This window comes from Phalacrocorax aristotelis, chromosome 1, assembly GCF_949628215.1.
Source record: "Phalacrocorax aristotelis chromosome 1, bGulAri2.1, whole genome shotgun sequence".
Taxonomy (NCBI): Eukaryota; Metazoa; Chordata; class Aves; order Suliformes; family Phalacrocoracidae; genus Phalacrocorax; species Phalacrocorax aristotelis.
The window spans coordinates 212,334,909-212,350,048 of record NC_134276.1 but is presented as its reverse complement, the minus strand read 5'-3'; the positions used below and the strand labels follow the sequence as shown (position 1 = coordinate 212,350,048).

At 41.7% G+C, this 15,140-nt stretch overlaps 1 protein-coding gene across 12 annotated transcripts in view; it reads left to right on the top strand.

Annotated features, from left to right (window-relative positions):
• Positions 1-15,140, top strand: part of CELF2 (CUGBP Elav-like family member 2) — a 370,728-nt gene that overhangs the window by 343,426 nt on the left and 12,162 nt on the right. For 6 of the 12 annotated variants that reach the window (XM_075081629.1, XM_075081627.1, XM_075081630.1 and 3 more), the window contains one exon: positions 9,528-9,647. The exons of 1 other annotated variant lie outside the window; for it this stretch is intronic. In XM_075081629.1, the coding sequence (XP_074937730.1) occupies positions 9,528-9,647 (120 nt within the window). Of the gene's footprint in view, positions 1-9,527; positions 9,660-15,140 lie in introns of all 12 variants that reach the window. 5 more of the 12 variants (XM_075081628.1, XM_075081626.1, XM_075081638.1 and 2 more) reach the window with 1 other exon arrangement.

Here is a 15,140-nt window from a genome sequence, read left to right as displayed (position 1 = left end):
TCGTAAAGGGCAGACAATTTAATGCCAATCACACATGCTAGTTAGATTAGAATACTGATGAGCTCTTTTGAAAGGCCAACTGCATCTTCTTTCAGCAAAAATATTAAAATGCCCTCCTTTCCCCCACCTCCCCCCCCCCAGATTCTCCACAAGAATAAATTAAAACTTGGAGGTGTGGTTATTATCACAGAATAATTAGACCCCATGGGATTAGAGACACTCAACGTTTGTTAATGCCCCTGGGTTGTGATTATCTAATAATGATGATGCCTCTGTCATCGCTTAATTATTCTTCCCCTTTAAAACGTTCCGTATGCAGTCAGAGCCCGTAGAGTGTGCTCATTTCAGGCAGAGACGCAACTGCAAATTCCTGAGAGCAATGTCACATGGGCGGTGTGATTGACTTACCCACTTCTCCCCCACGCCCATGTTTATAATCCTCATTTCATAAGCTCCATCATTACTATGGTTGAATTGCTCCTCTTTTCCACAGGAGACATTTAATTCTCCTGTTTAGGAGGAAGGTTTTTGGCCTCCATCTCTTTAAAACAACAAATTGCTGTTAGTGCTACGTAAAGAGAATACACCTTAATCAATTAATCTTTAACACATACAATCAGATCTGCCCAGAATCCCACATAACACCAGATCGGTGGTCCAGATTCCCTGCTACATAAGAACCTCCTACAGTTGGGTGCGTTTCTTCTTGGTTTAAGAGGGTACCACAACCAAAATAAGATCTTGTAAGTCAGATCTTTGGTAAATTGGAAGCTTTGCACAGGCTTTTCCAACACAATTAAACTTTGTCCAATATCTTCAGTCTTTCACGCAGGCCAGCAGGTGCTCGTCTTGTTTAGATACAATTTACAAGACATTGTTCCAAACATCGTTGGGCTTTGCAGCTAAAGATTAGAAAGAAAACAGAGAATACAGCCTTAATCTGATTATCCTTAAATCCAGTGTTGTCTCTTGGCTTTATTATCCCTTTTGTACTAACAAAGGGACAACGGAATGTTGTGTTTACCCAAGAGATTTTGGGTAGTAAACAAAGATTTTAAATTCAACTTGCTAAAATTAGAGATTTCTACTTTGGGTTTAATATTTCTTTTCCTTTTGTCCCCAGCTCTTAAAATTCTTTTTCTATGTCACTGACTGGGGAGATGTTAGAAGTATTAAAATAATTTTTGTTGTATTTTCTTACTGCATTTGCTCTCTTTGCATAATTTCTTTATATCCTTATTTTCAGTTGCACATTGCTAAATCTAAAGGAAACTAAGAGGAATCTAAAATCTCAAGGAATCATCCAAGGTCAAGACTTACTTTTGTTAAATGTAGATCTAGCCCTGGAAGTTTTACACACAAAGTAGTCATGGCAGACTAGAATCAGAAGCACAGCCAAGAGTTAAGTGGCTTATTTGGTGTCAACCTCTATTCCAGTAAACAGACCCAAGAACAGAAGCCAGATCTCCTGTTCCGTTTTCTGCCAACACATCTTCATTCTTCAGCTTTCTTTCATTCTGCCTCAGTGTTACCTGACCTTTTCCACTTTTCTGCTAGACTGTTCTGCTTTTCATAGGTTCATAGAATACTCAAGGTTGGAAGGACCCTCAGGAGGTCTGCAGTCCCACCCCCTGCTCAAAGCAGGGCCAAGTGTGAGGTGAGATCAGGTTGCTCAGGGCTTGATCCAGTCAAATCTTGAAAACCTCCAAGGACTGGACACTCTGGGTAATCTGTTCCAGTGCTGGACAATCCTCAGAGTACAGATGTTTTTACTTATATCTGCACTGAACCTCTCTTGTTTCAATTTACCTCTCGTCCTCCCATCATGCACGACTACTCTATCTAGCTGATGATCTCCTCATAAGTACTGGGAGGCTGCTTTAGGTCCGCCTGAAGCTGTATCTTCTCTAGCCTGAACAAACCCAGTTTGTTACAGGATGAGTGCTCCAGACCCTTGCCATCTCGCTGGCCTTCCACTGAACTCCCTTCAGCTGATCAACGTTTTACTTGCAATGAGGAGCCCAAATCTGGATTTAGTATTCAGACATGATCTAACAAGTGCTGAGTAAAGAGGAAAAATCACCTGGGTCTCCTGGCTCTGTTTCTGTTCCATCAACCAAGGATGCTGTTGACTTTCTGTGCTGCCAGGGCATGCTGCTGGCTCATGGTCACCTCCCACCAGGACTCCCCTATGTCCCTTTCAGCAGAGCCGCTCCCCAGCCCATCCATCCCCAGCCTCTGTTACTGAAATGGATTATTCCTTCCCAGGTGCAGGACTTTGCTTCTGTTCTTGTTAAATTTCATAAGGTTCCTGTTGGCCAACTGTGCCCATCTGCGTCCCTCTGAATGGCAGGCATTTAGTCAGAAGCAGATTAAGTCAGATCTATTTTGTCTAGTCCTTGGAGTCAGTGAGCTCAGGAAGGCAGCAGAAAATCAGAAGTACACCCAATTCAGTACAAGAAAGAGGATTCTGGACTCAGACAACCGCCAGCACAGATTTGACAGGAGCCTCTCCCAAAAGAGAACATGTTTTCTCTGCAACTTCTCATGCTTAAAGTCATAGAGATACTGAACCTCAAATCTGTGGGTGATATTGATCCCTAGTGCACAATTGTATTGTCTTAACCAGATCAAAATAAGTGCTTTGAACACTGAGTTATTTGAACACTGAGTTTTTAAACTGTCCATTAAGAAAAACAACAAGAACAAAGTTGTGGTTCACAGCCGAGCGGTGTGGTTTGCATTTAAATATATGCACATCCTTTACAACTGACTAAGCAGGATGTGACCAGGACACAGATAAGGAGGTAGCTGGTATCAAAGTAGATGCTGAGCTTCCTGTTGTGCTGTGCGTTAGGGAGTGACAGGCAATTGTGGAGTGCAACCGAGGGCTGCGCAAAGCAAAGCTGTCAGCAGGGCTGACGCAGTTCCCGTTGTGAATCTCTGTGTGGAAGGCCCCAGCACAGTTAAGCCAGTCTCGGAGCTGCCCTGAAGCCCTGCAGCACCAGGAACCTGGTTCTGCACCAGAAACTTTAGCTGCTGTCTTCGCTTGGATGGGGTGGGTGAAGGTCTGCAGGAACCCTCCATGCAGGCAAAAAGCTAAAGCCACCCTTGCTTTTCTCTGCCTGTCCTGCCCTAAAACCCTAATAATGGTTCCAAAAACAAACATCACTTAAAATCTTCAAAATGCCTCTTTGATATTCTTAATACCTTGGTCCCAGGCCTGCAGTGTGACTGTGTACCATTTCCAGAGAGTGTATCAGTGTTGGAAGAGGAGGAAGGGAACAGGACAAAGAGAAGAGGAATGGAGGGAGTGCACAGCCTTCATATCAAAATCATGAAATAGTGCCAAGTTAGCATATATAGTATGGAGTTTCCAAGGGACCCTTTTTTGCTGTGGTACATGACTTTGCTGAGAAGTCATTGGAGTTCTTTATTACTTAGACATTTCCCAGAAAAATTAAGGAAAGAATGGGGTCGACACACTGCAAAAAGTCTCTCTGCTAAATCACAGCAGTACGTATGTGATTTGAATAGGTCCTTTTCTTCAGAGCAACAGTGAGAGGGACTGTTTATCTAGTGCTTTGTTTCATCACCAAGTGCTCAGGCAGCCTTGCTGGACCCTGCAGTTGACCTTCTCTGTTGGGGAAGAGGATTCATTTTATAAATTGGCCCTGAGGCATGAGAGGGGTAGGATTTGTCCAAGGCTGTACTACAGACAAACATAGGTCTGTGGTTTTCTTACTTCAGTATACCTTGAAGCCCTGTCAAGGGCACTCCTTGGTCTTAAGTGTAGGAAGTAAATAGGCATGACAAGAATGTGCCTGTGCCTCCAAGTTATGGCTTTCTAAGAGACAAGCTAGCAACTGGGAAGAAGAAGAATTAACCCTGTCTTGCAGCCAAAAAACATAGTGAATGCTTTATCCAGGGCAGCACAAGAAGTCTGAGGCAGAAGTGGGAGAGGCATCAATACAATCTAGTAGATTAGCTCATCTTGCATGCTCTTGCTCAAGGCCATCATACTTTGTATGACCTATACTGTAACACTGCCTAAGTCCCTGCTGCCTAGCTCCTTTCTCTGACAGCGTGTGCTTTGCAGAAGAGTGCATATCCTCTGCAGATTAGCTCAGAGTTGTCCAGCATCAGGCAATTCTCTGAGCCCACGATTTGATTGAGATGATTACATTCAGACTCATGAGTTTGCATGGTTTGGCATTGGTTCTGCATGCAGGATGAAAACAAATCCCTTGCTTTCAGATCATCGGCTTGTAACACAACGTGCGGCCAACAGAAAGGGCAGGATCCATCCCACAACACATTTCCTCTCTGAATGGTCTATGTCTACTTTGAGTTCACCATCTCAATCGGTGGAAATGGGCATTTCCAGAGGGCAATGCAGCCCGTCCTAAGATAAAAATCTAAAGGTAGGGTGTTTGAGTTGGAGGTCTCTTAATCTCAGAGACACCCCAAAAGAACAGTTTTGACTAGGCTAGCTTAAACTAATGATAAAGCTGCCAAAGGTGGGGAAATTAATCCCATCCACAGTGTGCATAGCAAAGCCAAAGAAATATTTATACATCACTGCCTTTCCTAGAGGCTGTTATCCTGAATATAGTTTTCCAGCTGATGTAAATCCAGATGATGTAAATCATCATGGCTCTATGGACATAAGCTAGCCAAAAGAATGGCCAGAAGTTTCTATGCTAATACTGGTTGTTTTTCTAGGCTGGCATAATTTTGGAGAATTGTGTTGAAATGTTACTTAAATTAAAATGGAAATGGCTCATTGCTAGTTTAGTTTTCTATTTAAAAAAGTCTCTGACCTAAAAGGTGCTATAACCTTTTACAGGCAGAAATAAATGTGTTGAGGAGAATAGTTGAAAATGCCAGATCCTTCAAGCCTTAAAAATCTATGAATGCAACATTACTAGTTAAACACAAATATCTATACTGTGTAGGGCATCCACTCCAAATGAAAATGTGTTCTCTGTATCAAAGAGAGCTATGTCAAGGAATATATTAACCAAAGGCCAAGTCTCTTTACTCATAATGAAGCTGATAGCAAAGTTTTTGTCAATTAAATGGAAGAAACACAGTGAGATCAAATGGCTGGGGTTGGGACTGATTTGGGGGTGTATTGGGGGAAGGATGCAGCCATGCCCTTCTCCATTTCACAGCTTCTTAATATTATTTTCATTATTTGAAGGTTTCTGGATGTTTATTAAAGTGGAGTTGAGTTTGGAAGAAAAGAGGAAGGCTGTGAGAGTGACACAGAAGTATGGGAATAGAGGGGTCAGTGAAGAAGAAACAGTAAGGTCTCTAATAGTAAAATAAACACTTGTAACCTTCTCACCTTTCATGGTTGAAGATGCTAAAGTATTCTGTAAAGTCTCTGTATGTGGCCTGGATGGAGAAGGCTACAGGTGACCAGCATGCAGTGTACCTACAGGAAACAGAGCAGATTTTTCTACGGGTTACAAGACAACTCTTTACTCTTACAAGTCTAAACTGACCTCTTTATCCAATGCTGTGATATTATTTTCACGTATTAATAGATTTTTAAGGTCAGTGGGGAATATGATGAACATCTTGTCTGAACTCTGGCAACAACAGCCAAAGGATTCAACCCCATAACTCCAGCCAATAGTCTCTGATTGAGCAACAGCCTCTTTGAGGAAGTTGTTGACTTATTCCAATGACTGATGTTAGAGAAGAAAAAGTTCTTTTGAGTAGACAAAATCTTATCTATCATGTTCTGATGTTTATCCAGGGCTTGACATTGTGAGGGAATGATCAGTGTGGCTGGTAAAAAGCAGCTCTGTTCTTCACCAACTATTGTATATTCAGCTAGCATTCATCAGGCTGGAGCTCTGGCCTGCTGAATCTCTCCCCCTAGCTTCAGTATCAGCTAACTCACTCACTGCTGTCCCAGAAAGCTATTGAGTCCCTGACATATATAGGTTTTAAGGAGGCTAGGATAAAATTCCCAGTGTAAAGATGTCATGGTTTAACCTGGGCCGGTAGCCCCATCCTAGCTACTCTGAAGAAAATTAACTCTATCCCAGCCAAAACCAGCACAAAAGGGAAAAATAATAGACCAAATATTGTGGATAGAGGGTGTGCCATACAGACTGACACCAGAAAAACAAGTCATTTGCACATTTTTTTGCGTGTTTTGATTTTCCTGGCTGTTGCACCAAATGCTGGTGAGCCGGTAGCACAAAGAGAGCAATTCCTGGTGGCACTCCGGCTCCGTACATCAAGCTGTCTAAGTACCTGGAGACAGATGCCTGCTGTTTATTAAGCAGAGCGATGAAGTGACTCAATTCAGAGGAGCAATGTTCTGGTGTGGAGGATGGAGGGAGTTGTGAAATGTTTTAATTTATTTGGTGGCAGGGGAACCTGGTAAAAAACCAATTTATAAATTCAGTAGGTATCCAATCTGTTTTTGTCATCTGGACAACTAAAAGCCATAAATATAGAATAACGCTATTCTGACAGTGAATTATACTTCCTTTGCCATTACTCTGAACAGTTGTGGAGCCCAAGAGTTTTGCTGACGTGAGAGAGTTATAAAGGTTTCCCCAAAGTAGCGCAGTCATCTACCATTACCACAAGGCATGTGATTTTTCTTTTTTCTGTTTGGTTCAATATATTAAAATTTTTTAGGTGAAAGAAACTAGAAAAGGGCAAAGGACAGAAGAATCATAGTCCTTGTCTTTAGAGAGATTTCAACATAATCTGGGAGCACATGAGGTAAAAAGTTTCAGCTGGCTTAAGCCTCCACATGTGCCTTGTAGGACCTTCTAACTTCTGTTTCATCTCCCTTTAAGTTTTTTTGGGACAAGGAATTCCATTGCTTCATCTGTTGATTTTATCCAGCATTTTGTGAGAAATTTTCACCTTTCTTAATATCTTGGACCTTTTATGGCCCATTATGATAGTATTTTAGCTCATCACTGTCTTCGTCTTCATTTCATACATGCAGGTCTCAATCAAAAAGGAGATAACTAGTCCAGAGTCCCTCAGGAAACCTCACCCAGCAAGGTGCTGGATCTGTCCTTTACAAGTGCCCTAACAAAAGGAGCTCCCTTCATTCCTGTTCACCCCTTGTTCAATAAGATAATGGAAACCACACAATTTGTTCAGTTTCTTTTTCCTCAAAGAAATAATAAGCCAAAGAGGAAAAAGCATTGTCCCGGTGGATCTGTTGAGGCAGATCACTGCTAAGCAGAAGAAATAGCCGCAACAACAAAACGCTGATTTCTGAGGTGCTTCAGTGCTCCAACTAGTATTTTACATTGATTATGTGCCAAGTCATTATTTCAGCAAACTAGGTAATCTGCATTGCAACTTCAAATGGAAGAATCACTGAGGCACCTGCTCTGTGTTTGTCTGATGGAACTGAGAAACTTGATATGAATAAAAGAAGAAAAGAGATGTTGGCCCCAGATACTGGCCATCCCTGAAGCATGTGTTTGAGCAGTGAGGCTATGATAAGAGCCACCACAATGTACTCTGTGGGCTGCACAAGAGGGAAGGATTTAATCAGGTTTTTCTGCCTTCTCCAACAGATGTGTTGACAATCCATAAGCGTATGGCTCTCATTCACGGGAGTTATTTGCCCCCAAGAGCTTTAATGTAATTTTCAGGCAGTTTCCTAGCCCCCATTTCTCTCATTTCTTAAATATATGTGTTTCCTCAAGAGAAAAGGGTAATAATCCTCTGAAACAGAAATGGATGGAATTCAGCCCAGTCAAAACCAATCAGATCCTTCAGATTTGAGGTTTATATACTTCATTTAAATGATCCGCTAATGAACATGAGCAGAAACACGGAACAGTGTTGGTCACAGGGAATTCACTGACATTCATTCAATTTGATTTTTTTCTCTCTTCTCTGTTGGTGCCTACATTATCTGACAAAAGTGGGGTTTTACTCGGGTGTTTTATTACTTCTTTTTTTAATCAAAGACATTATTGGCTTCTTATTACTTTGTGGAGAGAGATTGAACAATGAAAGCTGCTTCTATCTGGAACATATAAAATTATTCAAGTTAACATTGCAGATGCTAGGGAAGTGGGGACCAGGAATGCCTCAAGGAGTCTGGAAATCTCACCTCACCCACACCAGGAGAGTCTTTGGTACTTTGAGGCCCCATGAGTGCGAAGGCTTGTTTTTGGTAGGTCTTAAGGTTGTAAGGGTGGGTTATTTGTAGGTCAGAGCTTTGAGGTTTACCCACAGAGTGAAAAAGTTGCCTCCTACATTCCTTACTGGATCCTGCCAACTGTAAAGACTTCACTTTCTTGAGGGTTCACTTAGTAATCTGATGTGTTTGACAGCTCAAAAGAGCATTAAGATAAAAGTGATTTTAACCATTTCACAGCTAAGTAATGAATAGGAGCAAAAAAGCATGGTGTAGACAGGATATGCCTCTGGTAACTCATCAACAAAACTCTGACTTTAAACATTCACTTTTCAGAAGATAATGCAACTTTTTAAAGGACATGAAAGCCTTTATGACTGATGCACTAAAGTAGGGCTCAGGAGACAAGCTAAAAACCTAATTGCTTCCACAGCTTTTATGACTGTGATTCATCTGGTACAGCTTTACCTACCTGTAAGTTAAGTGTTTTATCTACACTGGTTATTCAAGGCCCTTCTATGAGAGAGACGTATTTCTAATTCATCCGACCTATCCTAAATGATAGCTCTTTCTAAGGTGCTTTCTTACATTCCTATGACAAGAGAGTGAGTCTCTTTTCCTAAGCATGTAGCTTAGATGGATTCATCTCATCAACCTTCACTGTTCCCTTGATATTGTAGCAGCAAAGACCTTTTCTCCACTTGAGCCTCAGCTTCCCCTCTGGCAGAGTTTTTGGGGATGCATATAGTATCTTTTATGGGGTGCATATACATGACTAGTTATGTACAAAGGCCAGGCTGAAAGCCTGCAACAAAATGGATAGTAGTCACATTTTGTATTTGGCTGGTCATTCTCCTTTTCATAAACTTCAGGGCTTTAAATGACGTTCATAGAGTGTCCTTGAGCAGAGCCATAATGGCATAGTGTCTCACTTAGAATAATTAAAATTTCTCTTAGAGCACTTGGGGCCCAGAGCAGAAGGCTGCTGTATGACAAAATTGCAATGAGTAATTCTATTTTTTTTTTCAATGATAGAGTTTAAAATGTGGCAAAATCTCAATAGCCTGGTTAGCTGATCAGCCTGGGAAGCTTCTGAGAAAGCGACTGATCCCATACTTATTGTTTCTATTTTATGTTTGCAAATAATAGCACAATGCTAAATTTTGTGATCCACTCTGCAGTTCAAGGCTTATCAACACTTTCCATGAACAAACATACTAGTAATATCTTGAACAAGGTTGGTCTACTGTTCTCATTTCCTTTTTTCCTTTTTCTTGCAAGTAGCCCTGTTGTTGAGGTCAGCATTATTGTAAGCTGTTTTGTGATCAGCTAAAATAAGCAAAATATGACCTAATTTTGCCTTGCTTTTTTTTCCTTTCAGTGGCTGCATCAACTGCTAATTCCACAGCTGGTGCGGCCATGAATTCTTTGACTTCTCTGGGTACTCTCCAAGGATTGGCTGGAGCCACTGTTGGACTGAATAATATTAATGCACTAGCAGGTACCGTAAACAGTGAGTATTTATTGCTGTGGTGGACAGCCTTCCCCAATAATCATGCCACAAAACCTACCAATTGTAATGGTTATATGATTATTTTTAATCTATATGCAGTTCTGGAGTCTTTTAGTTTCACATAGTTTGCTCTGCGAAGTGAAGTCCCTTGGGTCCCTCCACAAAGAGTCCTTTTCTTGCAGGGCATATGGAAGGTAAAAAAATGTCGCCAGGGGTTTGGGTTATCTGGGTTATAGGAGAGGCTCCTTTTTTATTTAAAGAGTCTGACGACAGGTATATCACCCCAATGTACAAAACTTCGCTCAGAAATGTAGTGATAAGAAAGGTGTTTGCCACGAGGCAGTTCTTTTAAAATGTCTGTAGGAATTATCAAATTGACTTGAGAGCAATATGCTTTAAAAATGAAGGCAAGTCTTTGGCTTTTAATTGGCAAGTGTAAGAGAATGATGCGGTCAGTCACCTGTAATACCAGAGCATGCACATCTATCCTATGACATCTTAAACAAACCCTGGCATCTCCAGCTAAGTAGATGCGGGTAGTTGTTAGAAGATTCTTCCTTGTTGTTAGCCTTGGTCAAGATTTTCCTAAAGAAGAAGGATATTTTTTTTAATTGTTTCTGCGATGATGACTTCACCTTTGCCTGCAATGGAAGAGATTTGTCCAGCTGCATTTTCCCCCTCCCTGTTTTTTTTAGCTGCTGTTGCTCCTTGCATTTCCTTTTGCAATGCAAGGATTTGGTCATCACCAGTCCATGATCCATCATAATGTACCCCCAGGAATGGATGTCCTCCTCAGTATCTCTTGCTCACTCTGATGCTCTGCATGATGTCCTTTTTGTCACTGTTACTTGGCTGCTTACCCAACCTTTTTGTTCTGTGATCTCTGGTCGTCATCGTTGGGAGTTGGGAAGGAAGGGGGCTAATGGATGTCCATGTAGCAATGTTGAGTGGTTGCATGGGGTCTTGTGTAAAATAGGTCTTGCTTCTGGCAAGGACATGCGTATGTCGTACAAACAACCTCATAGTAAATATGACTCAAGAACAATTAAAGAAAAGTAAGTATTAGATCCCAAAATGGCAGATAGTACTTTCCTTTCTTATTATTACATTAGTATTAAAGCAAGTCACTAAAAATGCCATTCATGAAAAGCTAACTTAATCTCCTCTCATGAGCTCTCTTAATAAGAGAGCTACCCTGCCATAAGTAAGAAATCATTCAATGTCCTTTCCTGATAAACAGTCATTGTGCTTTACTTGGTTTATACGAATCACAATGTCAAGAGAGGAGTATGGCTTCCCACTCCTTCCCTCCCACAAGTACTAAGAACCCAGGCGTGCTGGAGTACGCCAAGATAATGTCCCCTTCATCAAGAACAAGCACGAATGAATCACTTATGAGCTCTTGACTTTGCGTGGGAACCCTTCTGTTGCACTCCTTTTGACACTTCTTGCTAGGCTACATGCAAAGAGTTTATGTTTTCTCAGAAAGTATTTTGAGGTGATGTGCGTGCAAACTTATCTCCATGTGTCATTTGAAGCGTTAATGACGTATTCACAACCCAGTACCAAATTTCAGCTTGCTTTAAGCCACTATTACTTCCATGGACTTGTCCCAACAGTGGCTTCAGTCCCAAATCTTCATCATGGATGCTTTTATGGACACAGAGTGTATGTGCCTAGAATATCTGTATGTGTATAGCACTTATAAAATGTATGTGGATATGTCTGGCTATGGATATAGATATGTAAGAGAGATCTAAAGAGGGGAAACTGCTTCCCCACAACACAATACAGTGTTGTGGCGCTGCTTTTCTCAAAAGGGCAACACTGATTATCAATTTCAGGTACTTGTGAAGCTAATGACAGCGAAGCGTTGTTCAAATTACAGTGTCCCCTGTCTATTTTAATGATAAGCCAGTGCTTTTCCTAGTGACCATGTCTGATGCAGACGTTCACACTCACACCTGCCTAGGAGTTTGCCTTCAGGAAACCTGACATTCAGTGAATCTTGATGTTCCTCACTATGCCATGGTCATAAGCACTCCAGTAAAAACATTCAAACATCATTTGGTCATGGAGGTTCCTGAAGTAATTGTGCAGAAAAGTTGAAATTGAGTGACATGCATCTAATTGGGGAATTAACAAGAGTGATTCAAAGCACAAGTCAAACAGAGCTTAACCCAAAAATTAAGCAGAAGGCGGCACTGGGCTTCGACATTGATTTACATAATGGTGTTGGAAGAGGTACTCTTCTCTTGAAGCCATGTCCTGCTCGGTATGTGAGGATGACAAAGGAAATGTCTTCCAGGCTGAGCTCACTAGGGGACTTTTATGTTTTCTGGATCCTGGCTGGGTCCATGAAAAAGAAGCTGGGCTGCAGAGACTGATAGGGCTCTCATTGTAGAGAGAAGCCTTGTAGAAAGGTGTCTGGAGGCCTTAAAAATTAAAGAAAGTGGAGTATGGTAAGTTTAACTGTCTCCAAGGGTTTGGCAACTGTTGTACATTTGGGGATTCACCCAGTCTCCCCTCAGTTGTGCTTGAAGCAACTAAAACCTTAAATGACAAAACATCAGACTGTCTCCTTTGGGCATGTAAATTTAAATAATGTAACCAACAAAAAGAAGTATGAATAATGAGGAAAAATTAATAAAGAGAGAGGAAGAGCTTCTTTGCAATTTAGAAAGAACACCATGAATTCAGGATACTGGACAGCTGTGACACAATATCTGTGTGTGAACCCAGGGCAGTCGCTTAGCCTTTCTGCCCCCATATTTACATCTGTAAAATGGAGATAAAACTATTTGTGACAGATGTGAAGGTGCTTGGGAAGCACTTTAAGAGACCTTCGGATTGCCAAGCATTGTCACTTCTGTATTATGTAGACTAACTCAAAAAAGTAGAAGGCTGTAGATGAGAGACTCCAAAAGGTTATTTCACAGAAGTGAGGAAGGGACCAGAGTTCAATATCAGACTGAGGTGCATTGGTAGAGATAATAAAGAGATGGCAGAGATGTGTACCTGCAGCTGGACCTTGCAGATTTCATAAAAATGTAAAAAGGGAGAATAGAAAAAAAAGTTGAGAGCTTTCTGCCGATCTGTTTTGCTCAGGAGGGAAGCGTATTAGACATATGTGCTGCGGTAGCAGTAACAGTGGCCTTCCCAGAAGCAGTGCGGTGAGCCGGGGCTGTCTGGCTGTTTGCTAACCTGAAATCATTTGGTGGGAAAGGGCTATTGATTCTAGGTGAAAGAAGGGGGAGGATGCTGCCCACTGCAACACAAAGCATGTTTATCTAATAGGCTGATGACTCACAAAAGATAACATGTTATCCTAATGCTTCCTCTATTATCAAGTTATTTCAACACTATAATAAAAGGAGAGATACAAGCTGCTTTATCAGGAGCCTTTGCTTTAACCAGTGCTGTGTGTACACCCATGCAAGCAATAACACAAACCTAAGCGCAAAAACATCAGAGCGGTTTAAGGTCAGGCTCGGGATCAAACTGGCAGTAGTAATAGTAGTGGTGGTGGTAGTAGTAGTAGCAGCAGCAGTAATATTTTGGATCTTCATTTTCCAAATGTCCCATCTTTTAGATATAAAATACTTCACAAGCTAAGTTGGTTTGCAAGTTTTTGTTTTATAACTGGAACCGTTATACAACAAACATCCGGCTCTCTTGTGCTGTGACAGAGGTTTTTGTTCAAAGTAGTGGCAGCCAGTACCTCCTATCAGGATACAGCGATGCTCTGAAGTAGGGTGGAGGGGAAAGAGAAATCTTCAAAGTGCAAGACATTTTATTAAGGAAAGGCTAAGAATATCACATCTCTGTCAAGTGTTTAGTCACACAAATTATAGTAATATCAAAAGGTATAATTTATGCAGTACAATTCTCTTAATTGGCACAGACTCTGGTGGAGCCAGAAAGGTGCCACTTGAGCAATTGTCCTGATTATCAGAGACTCATAGGAATACACTTTTCAAATCTACATAAGAGATGGAAGAAAACTAGTAGGTCAGCATCTTTATCCTCCGCTGTCAATGCAGGATAATTCTCTGCAGTATTCTTTCTATCTCTAAATTACTCATGTGATAAGGTTTATGCCACTTTCCTTGAAGATTGTTTCCCAGTCTAATACATTCCATTGTTAATTCACTATAAAGTCTCCTCTGCTTAATTTCCTCACTTTTCTCCAATTTACATATAACCCTTTATTATTGCTCTGAAATTAAGCCCTCTCTTCCTCTTCAATGTTCCTAGCTTTTGGGTCTTAATATGGCTCCTCCGGTCACTTCTTTGCCCATTGTTTTACCAACTGAAATGCTGCACAGTCAATGTCTAAGAACTGGTTGCTGGTGGTTCTGGGTGCCCCGTTTTTCTGGTGGCTGATTTGCTGTATACTGTATGTACCGAGGGGCCCGATTCAGCCCTGTTAAGTTGCTTGTGAGCTGTTCACCTGAAAACTGGGGAGCACGGGATAGCTAGTTGTGCAGAAAACATGGCCTAACTCTCCGTCCTGACGAGCACTTACTGCTCCGGTTGACACAAGTTGGAGGTGTGGGTGCTGAGCAGGGGTCTGAACTCTGCTACCCCTTCAACTGCCAAAGAGGCTGTAGCTCTAACAGAAAATTCACTTCTTCTGGACTTTCTGGGGAACAAAAAAAACAAAAGTGCTAACACCGTTGACTTTGATGTGGCTCATTTAGGAGCCATGAGGAGGAACAGAAGCAATGGAGAGACGCTGTAGCCCTGGATTTTATCCACCCTTGAGTCAGAGTAGCAAAACTTTTGCAGATCACACTGTTTGCACGGATGAGGGATGCCATTTTCTGCACAGCTAGCAATCCAGTCTGAAATTTCCTCTTTGGCAGTCGTCCCACTTAAATTAATCTGTTATTTAACAGGATGTAGAGCTACTTTAAAGAAAAAAAATAAGCAACTCTGCTTCCAGTGAGAAGAAGGACCTTGCTAGGACCAAATGCTTTGGGTTTCTTCATGAAAGATGCCCAGTCTGGATGAAGCACTTTTAGTCACTCTAGATGTGCCGCTGTTCATCTCTTCTGGAATAATGAGTAACCAGAGGAGGCTGGAAGCGCAGAGCATCACAGTCCATGTTCCCACCACAAACCTAAGGGACAAAGCCTGTAATTGTGCAGAGGGTTATTTCAAAATGCTGTTAATCAGAGTTCTTTGCTAACTCAGTATAAACAAAACAATTCTGATGTGGTGTGGTCGTGGCCAGTTGCTAAAGACCCTGGTCAGAAAGAGTGGGTTTCCTCACCGACTGCTTTTTCCCAGCGTCCAGCTTGCAAGGATGCAGGTCAGATAGGTCCCACTTTCCTTTCCCAGCTTCAGACGCCCTCAGCAGCAGCATGGGTGTCGAGGGGGGTGGGCAGAGAGGCTCTGAGGAGCACGGAGCTGTAGTACTTGCCAGTAGCAGGCTGCATGTGAGTCCGTTTGACTGTGCAACCCTTGTGCTGAAGT